We start from the raw sequence: 19,421 nt of genomic DNA, 5'->3' as shown, positions 1-19,421 counted from the left end.
GGCGCCGAAGGTGCCCCGGCAATGCCACGCTGGATGATATTTATTCATTTGGCATGGGGGTGGTGTACTTTGAATGTACCTGTACTTGTCGTTGATTTATTTGAATCCATATTGCTTAGTTTCCAAAATCAATAGACATTCTTTTCTTGTTTGCAGGTCCAGCATATACCTTCCTTTAAATTACAATTTTGAGACAATGATAATTTAATGAACTATTCATAAGTGCTGTGACAGATTTGTGACTTGGGTATAATGCACAAAAGTGCTTATTGCTCAAGTATGACTAAACTTTTATTTGTATATCCCTGTGTTATTTGAATCACACAATTAGATAGGAATCAAACCCGCACCTTAAAACGCAAAAACAATTGAAACTTTGCACAACGCAAGCAAGGACATTGCAGCTTATGGCAAAATACATTGCATCAATGGTTGCTTTAGTGGATACAACGTGTGGGAAATTCTTACCAGGAAAAATATCTTGTGGTGGATTGGATTCCTGAAAAAAATACATCAACAATGTTGGAAATCGGACTTTGCACTTTCCAATAAACATTCTTCCCATTACTCTTATCCATATAATAATAGCTTGTCCAGCTTGTCTGCCCATCCGTAAAATATCGCGAGATGACCGAATCTCGCGACATTGAACATTAAACGTTGTTTCGTCGTTATTTAATTTTAACATTTTATTTATGAATCGCAAAGGAGATAATTAATTTATCATCATTTATTAACACAATGAGTCTACTCATTCATTTGAGAGTGGCATTTCCATGGAATTTCCGTGGGATGTATCTCGCGAGAATGTGAATGGGGACCTGAAGGTAGTTTGGATAACTGTCCTCGCGAGACATATTTCGCTGCTACCGAGATTGTAAATGGGGTGAAAGAAGTTGAGAATGTAGGAAAGCAGGACATGAAGAGGTAGGAGTAGATGAAATTGGTAATGGCATAATGTTAAGGTGGATAGGGTCGGAGAAAGAGTGTCAACCCCTAATCTTAACCTAACCTTAACCTAATCTTAACCTAATCTTAACCTAATCCCCCCCCCCCCCCTTCACATGCCTCCCCCCCAAAGCCCTCTCCCTCCCACAGATCTCTCGATGTCTCCATGTCTCTCGGTCCCTGCTCTCAAATGTTGTGTTTGTGTCCTTCCCCCTCTCTCCCCATCTTGTCTACCGCTCCCGATGTTATTTGTTTTATGTGTCTGTTTGTCTTTCTGTGTGATTAATGTTCGCTCTTTCACGAGCCTCGATCTTGTATACAAAAAAAAAAAAAACAAACAAAAAAAAAAACCTTGGAGTTAATCCCAAATCCTGACTTAACCCTAACCCTAAGGAGTTAAATATTCCACCATGTTAATGAGGTAATGAAGAAATAATATTTAATGATGTAAGAATGCCCTCTTGCTTTAAATAATGTGAAAAGAAAGGGGAAGGGGAGGACAGAGAGTTGTGGGGTTGGGGGGAAGGGGGGGGGGTGAAGGGAAGGGTAGAGAGGGTCAGAGACTTGGGAGTTGGAGTTGAGTGGCCTTGAGGTGGGGCGGTGGAGGGGGAAGGGGGTAGACTGCGAGGACTTGGGTTGGGAAGGAGCCTTGATGACTTGGGTTTGGAGGATGGGGTTTGAGGACTTGGGGTTGGGCAGGGAGAGTTGAGGATTTGGTGTCTAGAGAGGGGGGGGGGGGGGAGTGGAGTTGAGGACTTGGTGGGGGAGGGAGAGGGGTTGGTTTAATCAAGCAACACCTTTAGAGAGTGCATGGCTACACAATATTAAATTCACAGTTAACAGTTCTTTGCATAATATTGTTGAAGTCACGTTTTACATAACGTGGAACTTCCGCAGGTACCTTATTATTATTATTATTATTGTTGTTGTTTCCAATATCTATCCAAGTTGGACCACATGATCCCACTCTGATGCACATTGAACAACCAGCCCTGCATAGCCAGCATTAAAAGCAGCAGACAAAAGGTGGCACACTAATATTTACTTTCCAAGAAATCACCAAATGATTAGAAGTCCAACACCATGTAACGGAATTACAAAATGTTAACCTGAAAAGCCAAAGCTTATCATTTTCCATAATGAATTGCCCATCAGACCATATTACTCTCATCCTGCAAGTTATAAAGGATACTCAAAGAGCTTCCCATAAGCAGAGCAGAGCTTAAATTGATTAAGCTTAAATTGATTAATTCTTAATGAATCTTAAATTGATTATTAATTGAGCTTGAATTGATTAATTAAGCAGGCAGGTTGGTGGTCTTTCCGTCTTCTACCGACTCCTCTCCGGCCTTGCACCCCCAGCTCTCTCTGGGCTCTGTCCCCCAAATATTCCTGCAGGTCGCTCAAGATCTGCCAGCAACCCTCTTATGGTTAAACCGCCAAAATCAAGACTCTCTGCTCACCTTCACTCCTACATTCCTCTTTTCTCCCGCCTCTGGAACAAACTCCCTCACTCTCTTCAATCCCACTCCACCCTCCAGGTCTTTAAAACAGCTGTTCACCACCATCTCTTATCCTCCCCCATCCAAAACCTTGATCTTTTGTACCCCCGCTAATTTCACCCCAAATCCACTTTTTTGAAATACCAACTTCTATCCTGGAAGTCCTTGGTGTCCTTGTGTTTTATATTTCTCCCCCCCCCCCGCCCCCTTCCCACAACTCCTCCCCCCAAGCCCTCTCCCTCTCACAGATCTCCCGATGTCCCTGCTCTCAAATGTTGTGCTTGTGTGCTTCCCCTTCTCCCCCCATCTTGTCTACCACTCCCCTTTTTACATACTTTGTTTGTCTATTTGATTTGTTTGTGTGATAAATGCTCTTTCACGAGCCTCGATTCTGTATCCCAAAAAAAAAAAAAAAAATCTCATGTGATCTCTTGAGGTGGTGTTGGCTTAGCGGTTCGGGTGCTGGCTTGGGATCCTCGGATCCTGGATTCGAGTCCTGGGCGATCGCTGAATTAACGCCGGAGGGAGGGGGGGGGGGGGGTTGACTCAGCCTGTCATCCCTCTGAGATCGGCAAATTGAGCACCAGTTCACTGGTAATTCCCTGTTTGTCGGAAGAGGTGACCAACAGGGTTGGTGGCAGGAAGGGCATTCGGCCATAAAAAAATTGCTTCAAAAAGGGGACCACGATGCCCAAAAAAGGCCAACCCCCGCTCTGCGGGAAAAAATGGCCTGGAAAGGCGTTTCTTTTCTTTTTCTTTAATGTGATATATTGAGGTGATGTGCTCTTACCGCAACCATTTTGCCTCGATAGCGAAGAGTAGACAGTGAAAAAGGTAACCGGGGCCATGTGTGGGATGAAGATGACACACCATTTGGTTCCTCCAGAAAACAAAGGTAGTAATTTGTTAGACTACTACAAGTACTCTGAAATGGACCGTTCGGTTCAAAACTTGCACCTGTCTACATTTCAATTCAACTTGGACTTCAAAATAAATGTTGCTTTGACTCAATTTTTAAACAGGGCTTTGACTGACATAAAATTATGCTAAAAAATCAATTACATTGTGAAAAGCAACAATAAATTCCAACTTACCTCTGAATATCGTCCTGGAAAAAAGAAAGAAGTGAAAGTTTGGCAAAAGTGTTCCAAAAATATACATGTGATACTTTTCAAGGATACAGTCAACCGCATTCATGATATTTTATCAACACATAACAATGCTTTATTTATCATTATGTAAATGTCTCTTTCTCCAACCTAGATGATCGATAGATCTATAAGGAGCAGAAAAATGGATAATGGCATCTGGACACAAATTGGGCCATTGAGAGTATCAACAATTGACAGGGAAAGGAACCAAGGCCGGACTGACAGGAGGTTTGAACGCAATTATTGAGGGATGGCATTTAAGAATGACCGCACTGTGGACACAACCTGCAACAAAATCCCTAGCAGGCCGATTGGAAAATGTGCATTTAAAGCACTCTTGAAAGACGAACAGCGCTATTGGGAAACACACATTTCATACGCTATTTAAAAAGATTAACCCGCCACCTCTCATCCATGTCATCCTCCACCACGGTTATATCAGAACGAGCTGATTCGTCGCACAGTCACGGATTGTTTAACCCCATTATGGGGCCATTCAAAAATTATTTAACGCAATTTTTTAAGGAGGTGCCCAGTGTGTGTGCTGACGGGCTTGATGAAGCCTTACTAAGAATTTTCTATTCGACATATGATTATATTTTTCGGGGATCCTCATCGTGAATAAAACTCACCCCCAAAAAAGCCAATGGAAATCTGATGCAACAAACCCAGGCAGTGTATTTAATCAGCAGAGGCCTACAGGCCTGATGTCTTTGGCCCACAATAAAACCAAAATGGTAGCCGTATTATTTTGTCTGGGTGCCATGGTGGGTGGAGTCAAGCAACAAATGTAAATGGGGTCCGGCAGCTGTTCGACCAATGGGTGCGCATTTCAAAAATCGACCCCAACCAAGAACCACAACAACTACAGCAGCAACAACAACCATGCAGAGGACAACTATCAGGGATGCCTCTTCATAGTGGTTGTACCCCCACCCCCCCACCCCCTCAACACAAGTCAGGGAACAAATCTTCTTCATTCTTCTCTGCTGCCCGGATTCGTCAGGGCAGCACAGCCACAATCATAGTGCTGATCAGTCCCCATGGACCAGCTCTCTCTCTCGCTCTTTCTCACTCTCTTTCCATCTCTCTTCCTCCCTTTCCCCCTCTTTCCCTCTACCTATCTCTCTGTCTGTCTAACTCTGTCGTGGCCATGACTTGGTGATGGCAGGGGATATCTGGGTTGCTCCTGTGAGATCGATCAGCTGTCTCCGTGCTGCGGGCTAGTTGGAGAGAAAAGTCCGGGGCGACACGGCGACACAACAACAGCAACAACAGCAACAACAACAACAACAACACAAACAAGCATGCGGAGATCTTGTATATCTGTGACACGCAGATAAAAGGCTGATTAAATTAACGAGCGTTGGAAACCACTGGCAGACGAGGGATTTAAAGCAACCACCAGCCCATCGATATATCTGCCCTCACACAATTCCTACATTTTTGCAGAAACAACTTTGAACAAAAATCTCATCCGTCTTTCCTGTGAAATCTGATATCAAATAAGAATTAAATAAGACCCTCATAAGATCCAATGAACAACCTTTATAAAAGTACCTGGAAGGGTTTACAGCGCTATTGAGGGAGCTAGACAATTTGCGGAGCTAAGAAGAAAGACATACAACACGCTTTCAGGACAACACATTGCAGATTTTTAGAGGTGTGCTAAAATCCTACTCTTTATTCTCTTTTCCATCAAATTCAACCGCCCACGCTCTGTCTTTCCTAATAAATTAATTTTAGGAAGCTTACTCAGTTCTGGTGCGACACATGGCACTTTGAGGCGTGTGACCAACTGCTCCTTGTTGTCGCTGTAGAATTCAACCATCTTGAAAGAATGGGGGTGGTGGGACATAAGATATGGAAGGGGATCAGTTTGTGGCAAAGGAACTCGTTTATGGCATACACGTGTTTTGTGTTGTTGTTTCCTTCTCATGGTCATCATAATTCTTTGTTCCTTTTACATTTTAAACATTTTAGATGTTAAACATTTTAAGCATTTTTATGCCTCCACCAACGAAGTCGCCGGAGGCATGATGTTTTCAGGTCGTCCGTCGGGCTTTCCTTACGTCCGTCTGTTTGTCTGTTTGTCCATCCGCAATAGATTTTCGTTACCACGATAACTTGAGCACAGCTGAAGGGATCTTAGTCAAACTTGGTGCAGGTATGCATAATGAGGTAAAGATGAACTGATTAGATGTTGGGGTCACGAGGTGAAAGGCCAAAGGTCAGAGGTCATGACAGGTGAAATTCCTGTTACCGCGATAACTTGTGAACCAGTGATGGGATTCTGACCAAAGTTGGTATAAGTATGTATTGTGATGCCAAGATGAAATTATTTGATTTTGGGACCAAGAGGTCAAATGTAAGACGTCATGTTAAGTAAAATTTATGTCACCATGCCAACTTGTGAACAAGTGATGGGATTTTGAATAAATTTGGTATAAGTATATTTAATGCAAAGATGAACTGATTGGATTATGGCATCAAGAGGTTGAAAATACAGTCAGAGATCATGTCAGGTAAAAATGTGATAACTTTAGAACAGCTGAAGGGATTTAAATCAAACTTGGTATAGGTATGCATTATGATGTAAACATGAAATATTTAAATTTTGGGGTCAGCAGGTCAAAGGTCAGAAGCCACTTAACTAAAAATTATGTTGTCATGCCAACTTGGGAACAAGTGATGGGATTTTGAAGAAACTTGGTATGAGTATTATAATGATGTAAACATGAACTGATTACATTTTTGCGTGAAGAGGTTAAAGGTCATGTTCTGTAGAAATCCTGTTACCGTGATAATTTGTGAACCAGTGATAGATTTTACCCAAACTTGGTATAAGTACATATTATGATGCAAAGATGACCTGATTACATTTTTGCGTTAAGAGGTTAAAGGTCATGTTCTGCAGAAATCCTGTAACCGTGATAATTTGTGAACCAGTGACAGATTTTACCCAAACTTGGTATAAGTACATATTGTTACGTGCTCCTCCCCAAACCCCAGTCACGGTGTACCTCCGAGCTCCGAAACGAGTCATGGCAGAAAGATGTGTTATTCTGTGTGCCAATGACCAATGGTGAAACCACACCAATTGTTACCAAAAAACAAGTATTGTATTAAGGTCACACAAGAATAACAGCACAAGAACAATATTAATCAATTGTACAACAATTATTATATCATTCCTATGATGGTACCATCAGTTTCTTACAATATAACACTGTGCTCCAAGTGAACGAAAAGAACATTCCCAAAGTCTCTGTCTTGTCACCAAGCCAAAGTCGATCCACGCTCCGGTGATCGCAAGAAAAATGTCGTATTGAGACCAGAATCCAGTTCGGCTGACAGTCACGCTGCCAAAGAGGTGCAAAGGTGCCCTCAAAAGGCGACTGGGAAATCACACCTTCGGGTATGAACGTTCAACAGCTCTCAAACGGAGAACGACAAATTCCCAATCGAAATCCACGTTACACACACAAACCAGGCTAATGGCTGGGTGCGGTGAAATGGCTGGAGCGATGCGAAATGGCGGGAGCGAGGCAAAATGGCCGACGGGCCCGTACTGGAGGCGTACCTGCACTCCAACAACGATTCTCTTCAGAATCAACCGCAAAACCTGCCACGCAGGTTTATCTGTCACAGCGATCACAACTCTGTCGCAGGAATCCCTTTCCCAGGAAACCCAAAGTTCGCTCGTGACCCCCATTCACCAGTGTCTCCTCGAGACCTCAAAGCAGCTCGGCTTTTCTTCCCGACCTCACTTGCTCCGCTTTTTTCTTGCTCTTCTTCTTCTTCCGGTTCCTTCCGATCCAGTTTCCGGTTTCTTTTAAAACACTAATTTTTTACCTTTTGAAAACAGTTATCTCCATTTCACTTAAACGATAACAATAATAGTACATGGAACCAAAAATGCTTACAGTGGATGAAAACCACAACGACGGAAGTGACGAATCCGTAACACTCCCCACCCTCAAGAAAGAAAGTTTGAACAAAGGGAAAACTTTCTTTGCATGCAAAAACCCTTTTTAACAAACAACTAAAACTCACCCCCAAATGATCAATTCGCGTGAGCAACAATAATTAATATTCCCCGGAAGAAAGCAACGAAACTTCCAAACAACCTACAGGAATTTCCAAATTTAGTTCACTCTGGATAAAGCATCAGCAACGACATTGTCCCTGCCCTTTACATGCTCAATTTCCAAGTTGAACTCCTGCAAAGCCAAACTCCATCTCATCACCCTCTGATTTTTATTTTGCATTTTTTGAATGAAGGTTAAGGGGTTGTGATCAGTGAAGAGTTTTAACTCTGGATTCTTTCGCACCCCGACTACAGGCACGACAGGTGAGACAGGAACCATTTTTTTCACAGGCTTCCTCTCATAATATTTCTTCAGTCGGTTGACATGACACAGGTGCCGCTTTTTCCGTCGGTCGGGAGTTGTCACCATGTAATCTGTTTCATTAATGCTCCTTTCGATTGCATAGGGACCAAAATACCTAGCCTGTAGTGGCTGACCTGGAACAGGAAGCAACACTAACACTAGGTCCTCAGGACTGAAATTTCTTATCTGAGATTTCTTGTCATGTCTCACTTTCATTTTATCCTGTGTCACTTTCAAGTTTCTTCCCGCAACTTCACAAGCCTTTGCTAATCTGTGCCTAACCGTTGACACATACTCTACCACTGTTGACTGCGACTCCTCCTGTAGCCACTGTTCTTTCACCAATTTCAATGGCCCTCGAACTGCGTGTCCAAACACAAGTTCAAAAGGACTGAATCCCAATGACTCCTAAACGGATTCCCTCGTAGCAAACAACAATAAGGGTATTCCTTCATCCCAATCCTTGTCACATTCAAAACAATACGTTCTGATCATATTCTTTAATGTCTGGTGAAACCTTTCCAAGGCCCCTTGGCTCTCAGGATGGTAAGTACTTGATCTTACTTGCTCCACTCCCAACAGGTGTACCACTTGCTGAAAAAGCATTGACATGAAATTGGAACCCTGATCAGACTGGATGACCTTAGGTAGGCCACCCAAAGTGAAAAATTTAATCAAGGCCTTCGCAATAACTGCCGCAGTAATTTTTCTAAGAGGCACTGCTTATAGGGAACCTCGTGGAAGCACACATGATGGTCAAGAAATACTGATGTCCAGCCTTAGTTTTAGGTAAAGGGCCTTCACAGTCAATAATGACTCGGCTGAATGGCTCTTCAAAAGCTGGAATTGGTTTTAAAGGTGCGGATGGGACTTTCTGATTAGGTTTTCCCACCAGCTGGCAAGAATGGCAAGATTTACAGAACTCCGCCACATCACGTCGCAGTCCTGGCCAGGAAAAATGTACCAATATTCTGTCACATGTCTTGTTCACTCCAAGGTGCCCGGCCAAAGGTGTCTCATGTCCCAAACTCAATATCTCCTTCCGTTACGGCGGTGGCACCACAATTTGGGAATGAACTTTCCACTCATTGTTTGCTGGCACCTCCGGTGGTCTCCATTTTCTCATGAGTATTTCCCATTTCATGAAGTAACCATCAGGTATCTTCATAGCCTCTTCCTCTGTAACGGCTTTATCAATCAAACTCTGCAGCTCCGAATCTCCGTGTTGTTCTTCAACAAGTCTCTTTCGGACCAGCACTGTTTGGTTTGTTCAGCCTCGTTCCCAGATGTCTCCGGCGGACACTCCATTTCCTCTTTTGGTCCAGATGCCACCTATTCCTTCAGTTCCTTGATGTCACTCCCTTTCCTATTACCTCTTCCAGACCTTTTCTCCAATATCTCTATGGAATCCAAATCCACATCGCCTTCCTTCTCCTTCTCTTCAGAGCACTTCCTACCCATAGCCCGAGTCACGGCACAGGATGGAAAGTTACCTGGAATCTCCTGCTCTAACTGTGCTGTGTTATTTTCCCTACTGGGCTTTTCAACCAACATCGGATTACCAGAAACTCGACCACCGGCCACATCCGATAATAAAAGAGATTCCCTCTACAGGAAGAGTGGCTTGTAACCCCACAGTGACCGGTCCTGAAACAAAATCAGACTTTAAATGGATGACATGAAGTGGAGCTTTAACATAGCCACCCACCCCCTGTAAAAGAACACTAACCCCTGTTGCCGTCTTCTCTGACAATGGCAAAATGCCCTCAAGCATCAAAGATTGATGTGCTCCTGTGCCCCTCAATACCCGAACAGGTCTCTGGTTAGTTAAGTCTCCATCCAGTGACACAAACCCCTCGGAAATAAAAGGTTTGTAACCCTCTTGGACAAGGTCGTTCTGTGATGCCGTAACTTTGGCACGGGAACCTTCACAAGGCACTGTCCTCCAATACAAGGACGATTTCTCGCATTGGCCAACGCATTCGGAGTTGCACTAGTCTGACTGCGCTCTTGATTTTTCCTTTTCAGGGCGTAACATTGGGAAATCAAATGCCCAGGTCTCTTGCAAAAAGCGCAAGTCGGCCCGGAGGAAAAACTCGTGGTCTGCCTCGGGCCCCCCGGAAGATAGGTATGTCTTGGAATTGCAATCTTCTGATCCCTAAAAGTCGCGGTATCAGATTTGTCCCCATAGTCCTCTCTCGGCTGCCTCCATGAAAATTTGTTCTCCGAACCTGATTTACCATAACTCCCCTGGCTAACTCTAGGCGGGAAGTTAGGTTTGTGGAACCCCATCCTGTGTGTCAAGTCATAGTCATCTGCCACTGTTGCTGCCTCATACAACTCCGGTACTTTTTTTTTCATCCTGATGTACTTTAATGTCCACGTGGACACACTGTTTGAATTCCTCCACCAAGATCAATTGTCGCAAAAGGTTGAAGTCTTTCCCAATCTCCTTCGAGTCACACCACCTAGCAAACATAGTTTCCTTCATTCTGGCAAACTCCACATGGGTCTCACTCTCCCTCTTCCTGGCATTCCTGAATTTTTGTCGGTAAGCTTCAGGGACCAATTCATAGGCTTTGAGAATGGCTTTCTTCACTATCTCATAATCTGCACATTGGTCAATCGGTAAAGCCGAATAGATATCTTGAGCTTTACCGACCAGAACACTTTGCACTAGCATAGTCCAGGACCCCCTCAGGCCATTTTAACATTTGAGCCACCTTCTCAAAGTGTAAAAAAAACTTGGCTACCTCCTTTTCATTGAAGTGTGGAACCAGCCTCACGTGCCTACCAACATCCCAAGAGTTCTGACTAGTTGTCGAACTAGCCGGCATGGATACTACTTCTCTCCGTTTTCCCAGTAATTCCAGCTCCTTGAGTTTAAGTTCCCTCTGATAAATCCTTGTCCCGTTCCTTTAACTCCCTTTAGGCTCTCCTTTCCTCTTCTCTTACCTCTGCTCTTTCCTCTGCTCTTCTTTCCTCTTCAGCTCTCCTTTCCTCTGCTCTTCTTTCCTCGGCTTTCCATTCCAACTCTTTTAACCTTTCCTGGTTCTGCAGTTGCATCTCCATTTTCCGGGGCTCCACATTTCCTTTTTCCTCTGGTAACTAATCCAAGGCTACGTCTTCCCACGTTCCTTGTCCCACTAGAGATTCTACCACCAATGTCTGCATCTCTGCTTTCTTCATACTAACTCGGACCTCCAAGTTAAAATATTTGGCCAATATCATGAGTTCCGATCTTTTTAACGCCTGGAACTGTGCCTCATTAGGGGACGTCGCAAACCTTTCTGTGTCAAACACCATGGTGACTATCAGTTAGCACCTGTTAACCTTCACACAAAAAAATTCCAATTAAAAAAAAAAATTGGGAATGTTAGACAATTCCAAATTTGGGAATTTTGGGAATGTTAGGGAATTCTAACCTGGGCGAGGCCCCCAATTTATTTTACGTGCTTCTCCTCAAACCCCGGTCACGGTGTACCTCCGAGCCCCGAAAGGAGTCACGGCAGAAAGATGTGTTCTTCTGTGTGTCAATAACCAATGGTGAAACCGCACCAATTGTTACCAAAAAACAAGGATTGTATTAAGGTCACACAAGAATATACAGCACAAGAACAATATTAATCAATTATACAACAAATATTATATCATTCCTATGATGGTACCATCAGTTTCTTACAATATAACTCACTGTGCTCCAGTGGAGCGAAAAGAACATTCCCAAAGTCTCTGTCCCGGCACCAAGCCAAAGTCGATCCACGCTCCGGTGATCGCAAGAAAAATGTCGTATCGAGACCAGAATCCAGTTCGGCTGACAGTCACGCTGCCAAAGAGGCGCAAAGGTGCCCTCAAAAGGCGACTGGGAAATCACACCTTCGGGTATGAACGTTCAACGGCTCCCAAACGGAGAACCACAAATTCCCAATCGAAATCCACGTTACACACGCAAACCAGGCTAATGGCAGGGTGCGGTGAAATGGCTGGAGCGATGCGAAATGGCGGGAGTGAGGCAAAATGGCCGACGGGACCGTACTGGTGGCGTACCTGCACTCCAACAATGATTCTCTTCGGAATCAACAACAAGTATTGTATTAAGGTCACACAAGAATATACAGCACAAGAACAATATTAATCAATTATACAACAAATATTATATCATTCCTATGATGGTACCATCAGTTTCTTACAATATAACTCACTGTGCTCCAGTGGAGCGAAAAGAACATTCCCAAAGTCTCTGTCCCGGCACCAAGCCAAAGTCGATCCACGCTCCGGTGATCGCAAGAAAAATGTCGTATCGAGACCAGAATCCAGTTCGGCTGACAGTCACGCTGCCAAAGAGGCGCAAAGGTGCCCTCAAAAGGCGACTGGGAAATCACACCTTCGGGTATGAACATTCAACGGCTCCCAAACGGAGAACCACAAATTCCCAATCGAAATCCATGTTACACACGCAAACCAGGCTAACGGCTGGGTGCGGTGAAATGGCTGGAGCGATGCGAAATGGCGGGAGCGAGGCAAAATGGCCGACGGGCCCGTACTGGAGGCGTACCTGCACTCCAACAATGATTCTCTTCGGAATCAACCACAAAACCTGTCACACAGGTTTATCTGTCACAGCGATCACAACTCTGTTGCAGGAATCCCTTTCCCAGGAAATCCAAAGTTCGCTCGTGACTCCTGTTCGCCAGCGTCTCCTCAAGACCTCAAAGCAGCTCGGCTTTTCTTCCCGACCTCACTTGCACCGCGTTTGTCTTGCTCTTCTTCTTCTTCCGGTTCCCTCCCGATCCGGTTTCCGGTTTCTTTTAAAACACTAATTTTTTACCTTTTGAAAACAGTAATCTCCATTTCACTTAAACCACAACAATAATAGTACATGGAACCAAAAATGCTTACAGTGGATGAAAAAATGTTATACTTCAGAACAATGGAATAGATTTAAATCAAACTTGGTACAAGTATGTGTAATGATGTAATAATGTGGGCAGAGTCATATCGGTCGACGTTGTGACGTCGAAGAGTGCCGTTCTAGTAATAAAGGGAATCAAAGTTGTCATAATTGTCACCAAAAACTCATTCAGAACAAAAGTTCTTAAAAATAATTACATAAAACATTTAATATCATGACCAACATCATCATCATCATCATCATAATTAGACACAACACTGTTGTTAGCATGTTTTTGATGATGCGTGGTTTGATTAAATTGTTCTGCATGTTTATTGTATAAGTGTTTTCAAGGATGTGACATATTTTGCTGGCTGCCAATTTTGGTGGCATTTATTTAAGCTCAGATTTCAACCTGAAACCTGCTGCAGTGTATTTTCAACCTGAAACCTGCTGTAGTGTATTTTCAACCTGAAACCTGCTGCAGTGTATTTTCAACCTGAAACCTGCTGTAGTGTATTTCAACCTGAAACCTGCTGCAGTGTATTTTCAACCTGAAACCTGCTGTATTGTATTTTCAACCTGAAACCTGCTGTATTGTATTTTCAACCTGAAACCTGCTGTAGTGTATTTTCAACCTGAAACCTGCTGTAGTGTATTTTCAACCTGAAACCTGCTGTATTGTATTTTCAACCTGAAACCTGCTGTATTGTATTTTCAACCTGAAACCTGCTGTAGTGTATTTTCAACCTGAAACCTGCTGTAGTGTATTTTCAACCTGAAACCTGCTGTAGTGTATTTTCAACCTGAAACCTGCTGCAGTGTATTTTCAACCTGAAACCTGCTGTATTGTATTTTCAACCTGAAACCTGCTGTAGTGTATTTTCAACCTGAAACCTGCTGTAGTGTATTTTCAACCTGAAACCTGCTGCAGTGTATTTTCAACCTGAAACCTGCTGCAGTGTATTTTCAACCTGAAACCTGCTGTAGTGTATTTTCAACCTGAAACCTGCTGTAGTGTATTTTCAACCTGAAACCTGCTGCAGTGTATTTTCAACCTGAAACCTGCTGCAGTGTATTTTCAACCTGAAACCTGCTGCAGTGTATTTTCAACCTGAAACCTGCTGTAGTGTATTTTCAACCTGAAACCTGCTGTATTGTATTTTCAACCTGAAACCTGCTGTAGTGTATTTTCAACCTGAAACCTGCTGCAGTGTATTTTCAACCTGAAACCTGCTGTAGTGTATTTTCAACCTGAAACCTGCTGTAGTGTATTTTCAACCTGAAACCTGCTGCAGTGTATTTTCAACCTGAAACCTGCTGTAGTGTATTTTCAACCTGAAACCTGCTGCAGTGTATTTTCAACCTGAAACCTGCTGTATTGTATTTTCAACCTGAAACCTGCTGTAGTGTATTTTCAACCTGAAACCTGCTGCAGTGTATTTTCAACCTGAAACCTGCTGCAGTGTATTTTCAACCTGAAACCTGCTGCAGTGTATTTTCAACCTGAAACCTGCTGCAGTGTATTTTCAACCTGAAACCTGCTGTAGTGTATTTTCAACCTGAAACCTGCTGTAGTGTATTTTCAACCTGAAACCTGCTGCAGTGTATTTTCAACCTGAAACCTGCTGCAGTGTATTTTCAACCTGAAACCTGCTGCAGTGTATTTTCAACCTGAAACCTGCTGCAGTGTATTTTCAACCTGAAACCTGCTGCAGTGTATTTTCAACCTGAAACCTGCTGCAGTGTATTTTCAACCTGAAACCTGCTGCAGTGTATTTTCAACCTGAAACCTGCTGCAGTGTATTTTCAACCTGAAACCTGGTGTAGTGTATTTTCAACCTGAAACCTGCTGTAGTGTATTTTCAACCTGAAACCTGCTGCAGTGTATTTTCAACCTGAAACCTGCTGCAGTGTATTTTCAACCTGAAACCTGCTGTAGTGTATTTTCAACCTGAAACCTGCTGTAGTGTATTTTCAACCTGAAACCTGCTGCAGTGTATTTTCAACCTGAAACCTGCTGCAGTGTATTTTCAACCTGAAACCTGCTGTAGTGTATTTTCAACCTGAAACCTGCTGCAGTGTATTTTCAACCTGAAACCTGCTGTAGTGTATTTTCAACCTGAAACCTGCTGTAGTGTATTTTCAACCTGAAACCTGCTGCAGTGTATTTTCAACCTGAAACCTGCTGTAGTGTATTTTCAACCTGAAACCTGCTGCAGTGTATTTTCAACCTGAAACCTGCTGCAGTGTATTTTCAACCTGAAACCTGCTGCAGTGTATTTTCAACCTGAAACCTGCTGTAGTGTATTTTCAACCTGAAACCTGCTGTAGTGTATTTTCAACCTGAAACCTGCTGCAGTGTATTTTCAACCTGAAACCTGCTGCAGTGTATTTTCAACCTGAAACCTGCTGTAGTGTATTTTCAACCTGAAACCTGCTGCAGTGTATTTTCAACCTGAAACCTGCTGTAGTGTATTTTCAACCTGAAATCTGCTGTTGTGTATTTTCAACCTGAAACTTGTGTATTTTCAAAAAAATTCTATTTTTTTCCTCTTCTACCCCCTATACATTTCTTTCTCAATAAAATACAAAACATCTACCTAATATATTATGATAACAAAACCTATATATTATGCTCTATCAACCCCTTTAATACTGTAATTATATCTTCACATGTTTTCTTCTCGAATGTCAAAACCACCAAAACCATTTCAGAATCATTGGAATCTCCCGCGATGAAGCCAACTCCAAGGGCCTTTCACTCACTCACCGCAAGCAGGTTGGTGGTCTTTCTGTCTTCTACCGACTCCTCTCTGGCCTTGCCCCCCCCACCCCTCCCCCCCCAGCTCTCTCTGGGCTCTGTCCCCCAAATATTCCTACAGGTCACACAAGATCTGCCTGCAACCCTCTTATGGTTAAACTGCCAAAAACAAAGACTTTCCGCTCACCTTCATTCCTTCATTCCTCTTTTCCCCCACCTCTGGAACAAACTCCCTCACTCTTTTCAATCTCACTCCACCCTCCAGGTCTTTAAAACAGCAGTTCACCACCGTCTCTTATCTTCCCCCATCCAAAACCTTGATCTTTTCTACCCCCCCCCTAATTTCGGTCCCCTTGTGTTTTATACCTCCCCCCCCCCCCCTTCCCATGCCTCCTCCCCCCAAGCCCTCTCCCTCCCACACTTCTCCCTGCTCTCAAATGGTGTGGTTGTGTGCTTCCCCTTCTCTCCCCATCTTGTCTTCCGCTCCCTCTTTTTGTATAATTTGTTTGTCTGGTTGATTTGTTTGTGAAATAAATGTTAGCTCGTTCACGAGCCTCGATTCAGTATACAAAAAAAAAAAGGAAAAAAAAAGAAGTCTTTATTAAATTATTTTAAATTTTGTCCATAAATAACCCTGCCAACTCTGGAAATTTCACAATTGCTCCTTGCTTGCAGTTTTTGTTTCACTTATTTGTCGACAAAATTGAGGCAAGTTCAAGAGCAAGTTGTTAGAGGGTAAAAACTCTCTATAAGATTGTAAAATCCAGTTGACAGAGTTTCAATTTTATTATTTCCATTTTACAGCTTGAGAATAACTGATTACAGTATTCTAGTTACGGCCTTTTCAAAGTTTGAGATAATGCCACCACAACTTCCTGAGACTTATGTCATACATTCCTATTAATACACCCTTAAACTAAACAAAACAAAAGTATATTCTCAACCTATCTCCACCTAGCAATATTAACTAACTTCGTGAATGTGTTTCTGAAAAACTACTTCCAAGTCCCTTTCGATATCTAAACAACGCAAATTTTGAATTACAAAGAACATAATCAATATTTCTTTTTTCCAATTTATATTTATAAACACTTCATGGCATTAAATTCCACCCGTCAACTCCTCTTGTTAAAACATTCACAGCCTGGTGTTGGCTTAGCGGTTAGGGTGCCGGCTTGGGATCTTAGGATCCTGGGTTCGAATCCCAGTCGATCGCTGAATTAACACCAGGAGGGTTGACTCAGCCTGCCATCCTTCCGAGGTCGGCAAATTGAGTACCAGTTCACTGGTAATTCCCTGTGTGTCGCAAAAGGCGACTAACAGGGTTGGCGGCAGGAAGGGCATCCGGCCATAAAACATTGCTTCAAAAAAGGGGCCCACGGTGCCCGAAAAAGGTCCAACCCCTGCTCTGCGGGGAAAAATGGCCTCTAAAGGTGGTATTGTAGCGGTTACCGCTGGATGTACATAATCGCCTTGCACCGGCCAGAACACGGCCAGACGCGCCTCTCCCGGGCATGCCCGGACTCACTGTTCCCGGGCACGCCCGAACCTCCCGGGCACGCCCGGTCTCGTCTTTCCCGGGCATGCCCGCTCTCGCCTTCCCAGGGCTCGCCCAGAGCGTCCGGGCATGCCCGCTATCACCTTTCCAGGGCTCGCCCAGAGCGTCCGGGCATGCCCGCTATCGCCTTTCCAGGGCACGCCCAGAGCGTCCGGGCATGCCCGCTATCGCCTTTCCAGGGCTCGCCCAGAGCGTCCGGGCATGCCCGCTCTCGCCTTTCCAGGGCTCGCCCAGAGCGTCCGGGCATGCCCGCTATCACCTTTCCAGGGCTCGCCCAGAGCGTCCGGGCATGCCCGCTATCGCCTTTCCAGGGCACGCCCAGAGCATCCGGGCATGCCCGCTATCGCCTTTCCAGGGCTCGCCCAGAGCGTCCTCTCGGGCATGCCCGCTATCGCCTTTCCAGTGCTCGCCCAGAGCGTCCGGGCATGCCCGCTATCGCCTTTCCAGGGCTCGCCCAGAGCGTCCGGGCATGCCCGCTATCGCCTTTCCAGGGCTCGCCCAGAGCGTCCGGGCATGCCCGCTATCGCCTTTCCAGTGCTCGCCCAGAGCGCCCGGGCACGCCCAGCCTCGACTTGCCAGGCCGCAGCCAAACACGCCCGGGCAGGTCCAGACTCGCCTTTCCAAGGCTCGCCCTTGATACCCGGGCATGCCCGGTATAGCTTTTGCCGGGCAAACTTCCCGACATAAATGTGTATATATATTGTTGCCCGAAAAACGGGCTTGGGAGAATACCTGAGCTGTTTGGTTTCAATAAAGCAACTCGGACGAATTCCGTCTTTGGTCGCGTCAATTCTTTCGACTCGCGTTGGAGCGCAGTTCCTTCAGTATATTATTATAACATTCAACAGCTCACATCCACACTTTGTCAAATGCAAATTTAAGTATTCCATTTAAGATTCCTACATCTAGAATCTAGATAGACAACTTGTATAAACTGCAAATTCGCAATGGCCCATGTACTGACCCCCGGGGTACATGTTTAGTTCCTACTCACATACATTTATGATTTATTAAGATCCGATTGAAATATGATGAGATTAGTAACAAATTTTAGAAAACTATTATGAGTAATTTCTTTCAATTCTGATATCTAACCCCGTTACTACAATTCTCTGTTTTCCTGTTCTTGAGCCAATTTTCTACAAAATCGATAATCCACGTCCTATACAGCTTACTCTTACTTTACCTATTAATCGCTTATGTGGAGCCTTATTGAAACCTTTTTGAAAGTCTTGCCATGTTGTCTTCCCCCATCCAAGACCTTGATCTTTTCTACCCCCGTTAATTCACCCCAGATCCACAATTTTTGAAATACCGACTTCTTTTCTGGAAGTCCTAGCAGTGTCCACGTGTTTTTTTATACCTCTCCCACCCCCCCCCCTTCCCTTGCCTCCTCCCCCCAAGCCCTCTCCCTCCCACAGATCTCCCGATGTCCCTGCTCTCCATGTTGTTCTCCCGCTTCCTTTATCATATGTTTTATGTTTTATGTGTCAGTTTGTCTTTTTTGTGATCAATGTTAGCTCTTACACGAGCCTCGACCTTGTACACAAAAAAAAAAGAAAAGTCAAATGGAATCCGTTACCTTCATTGACCCATGTTGTTATCTCCTCGAACACGCGTGCCGACACCATTATAATATCTGACTATGCAACTCTAGTATTGATTGAATTCCTCTTATTTATGCTCACAAATATTGGGAACCTAAGCAGGTGTAATGGAAGTGTACCTGACAAATGCTGTCAAACTTGCGTGAAGATCTTCTGTCATTGCAGCTGAGGAAGATCTTCCCTCCTTCATTCACCAGAGCATAATGCAAGACTTTGTGTTTGTGAAGTAGGCTGATGGCATACAAACCAAAGTCACGTTCTCGCACCCTGCGCACAACACAATAACATTCGTCAAGTTTAATGTTTAACAGAAATACAGTCATGCTTTGGGAATAAGGTCAATATAGGGTCAGTGAAATATGTCTTTCTCTATTGTCGAAATAGAGATTTTGGGAGTAAGGAATTGCTGACATGAGATATTTTGCATATACAGTATATCATAAATCTAGTGGCAGAAGCATTGTGGGTAAACAAGATTGTTCTTAAAGCGCCTTTGGGCTTCTGGAAAAGCGCTATACAAAATAAATGAATTATTATTATTATATTAAACCTGAGTTAATGCTATAGTTATGGTAAACATGCTTAGTAGGACTTCTCACAACATCC

At 43.9% G+C, this 19,421-nt stretch overlaps 1 protein-coding gene across 1 annotated transcript in view; it reads right to left on the bottom strand.

Annotated features, from left to right (window-relative positions):
* Positions 1–19,421, bottom strand: part of LOC137421907 (tyrosine-protein kinase SYK) — a 95,152-nt gene that overhangs the window by 23,754 nt on the left and 51,977 nt on the right. The window contains exons 4-8 of the mRNA XM_068108462.2: positions 18,935–19,082; positions 5,357–5,432; positions 3,545–3,558; positions 3,241–3,330; positions 469–499 (exon numbers count right to left, since the gene is read on the bottom strand). Of these exons, the coding sequence (XP_067964563.1) occupies positions 469–499; positions 3,241–3,330; positions 3,545–3,558; positions 5,357–5,432; positions 18,935–19,082 (359 nt within the window). The remainder of the gene's footprint in view (positions 1–468; positions 500–3,240; positions 3,331–3,544; positions 3,559–5,356; positions 5,433–18,934; positions 19,083–19,421) is intronic.

The sequence above is a fragment of the Myxine glutinosa genome, chromosome 1 (assembly GCF_964187855.1).
Source record: "Myxine glutinosa chromosome 1, kmMyxGlut1.1, whole genome shotgun sequence".
Taxonomy (NCBI): Eukaryota; Metazoa; Chordata; class Myxini; order Myxiniformes; family Myxinidae; genus Myxine; species Myxine glutinosa.
This window is presented reverse-complemented; position numbering and strand designations above follow the sequence as displayed.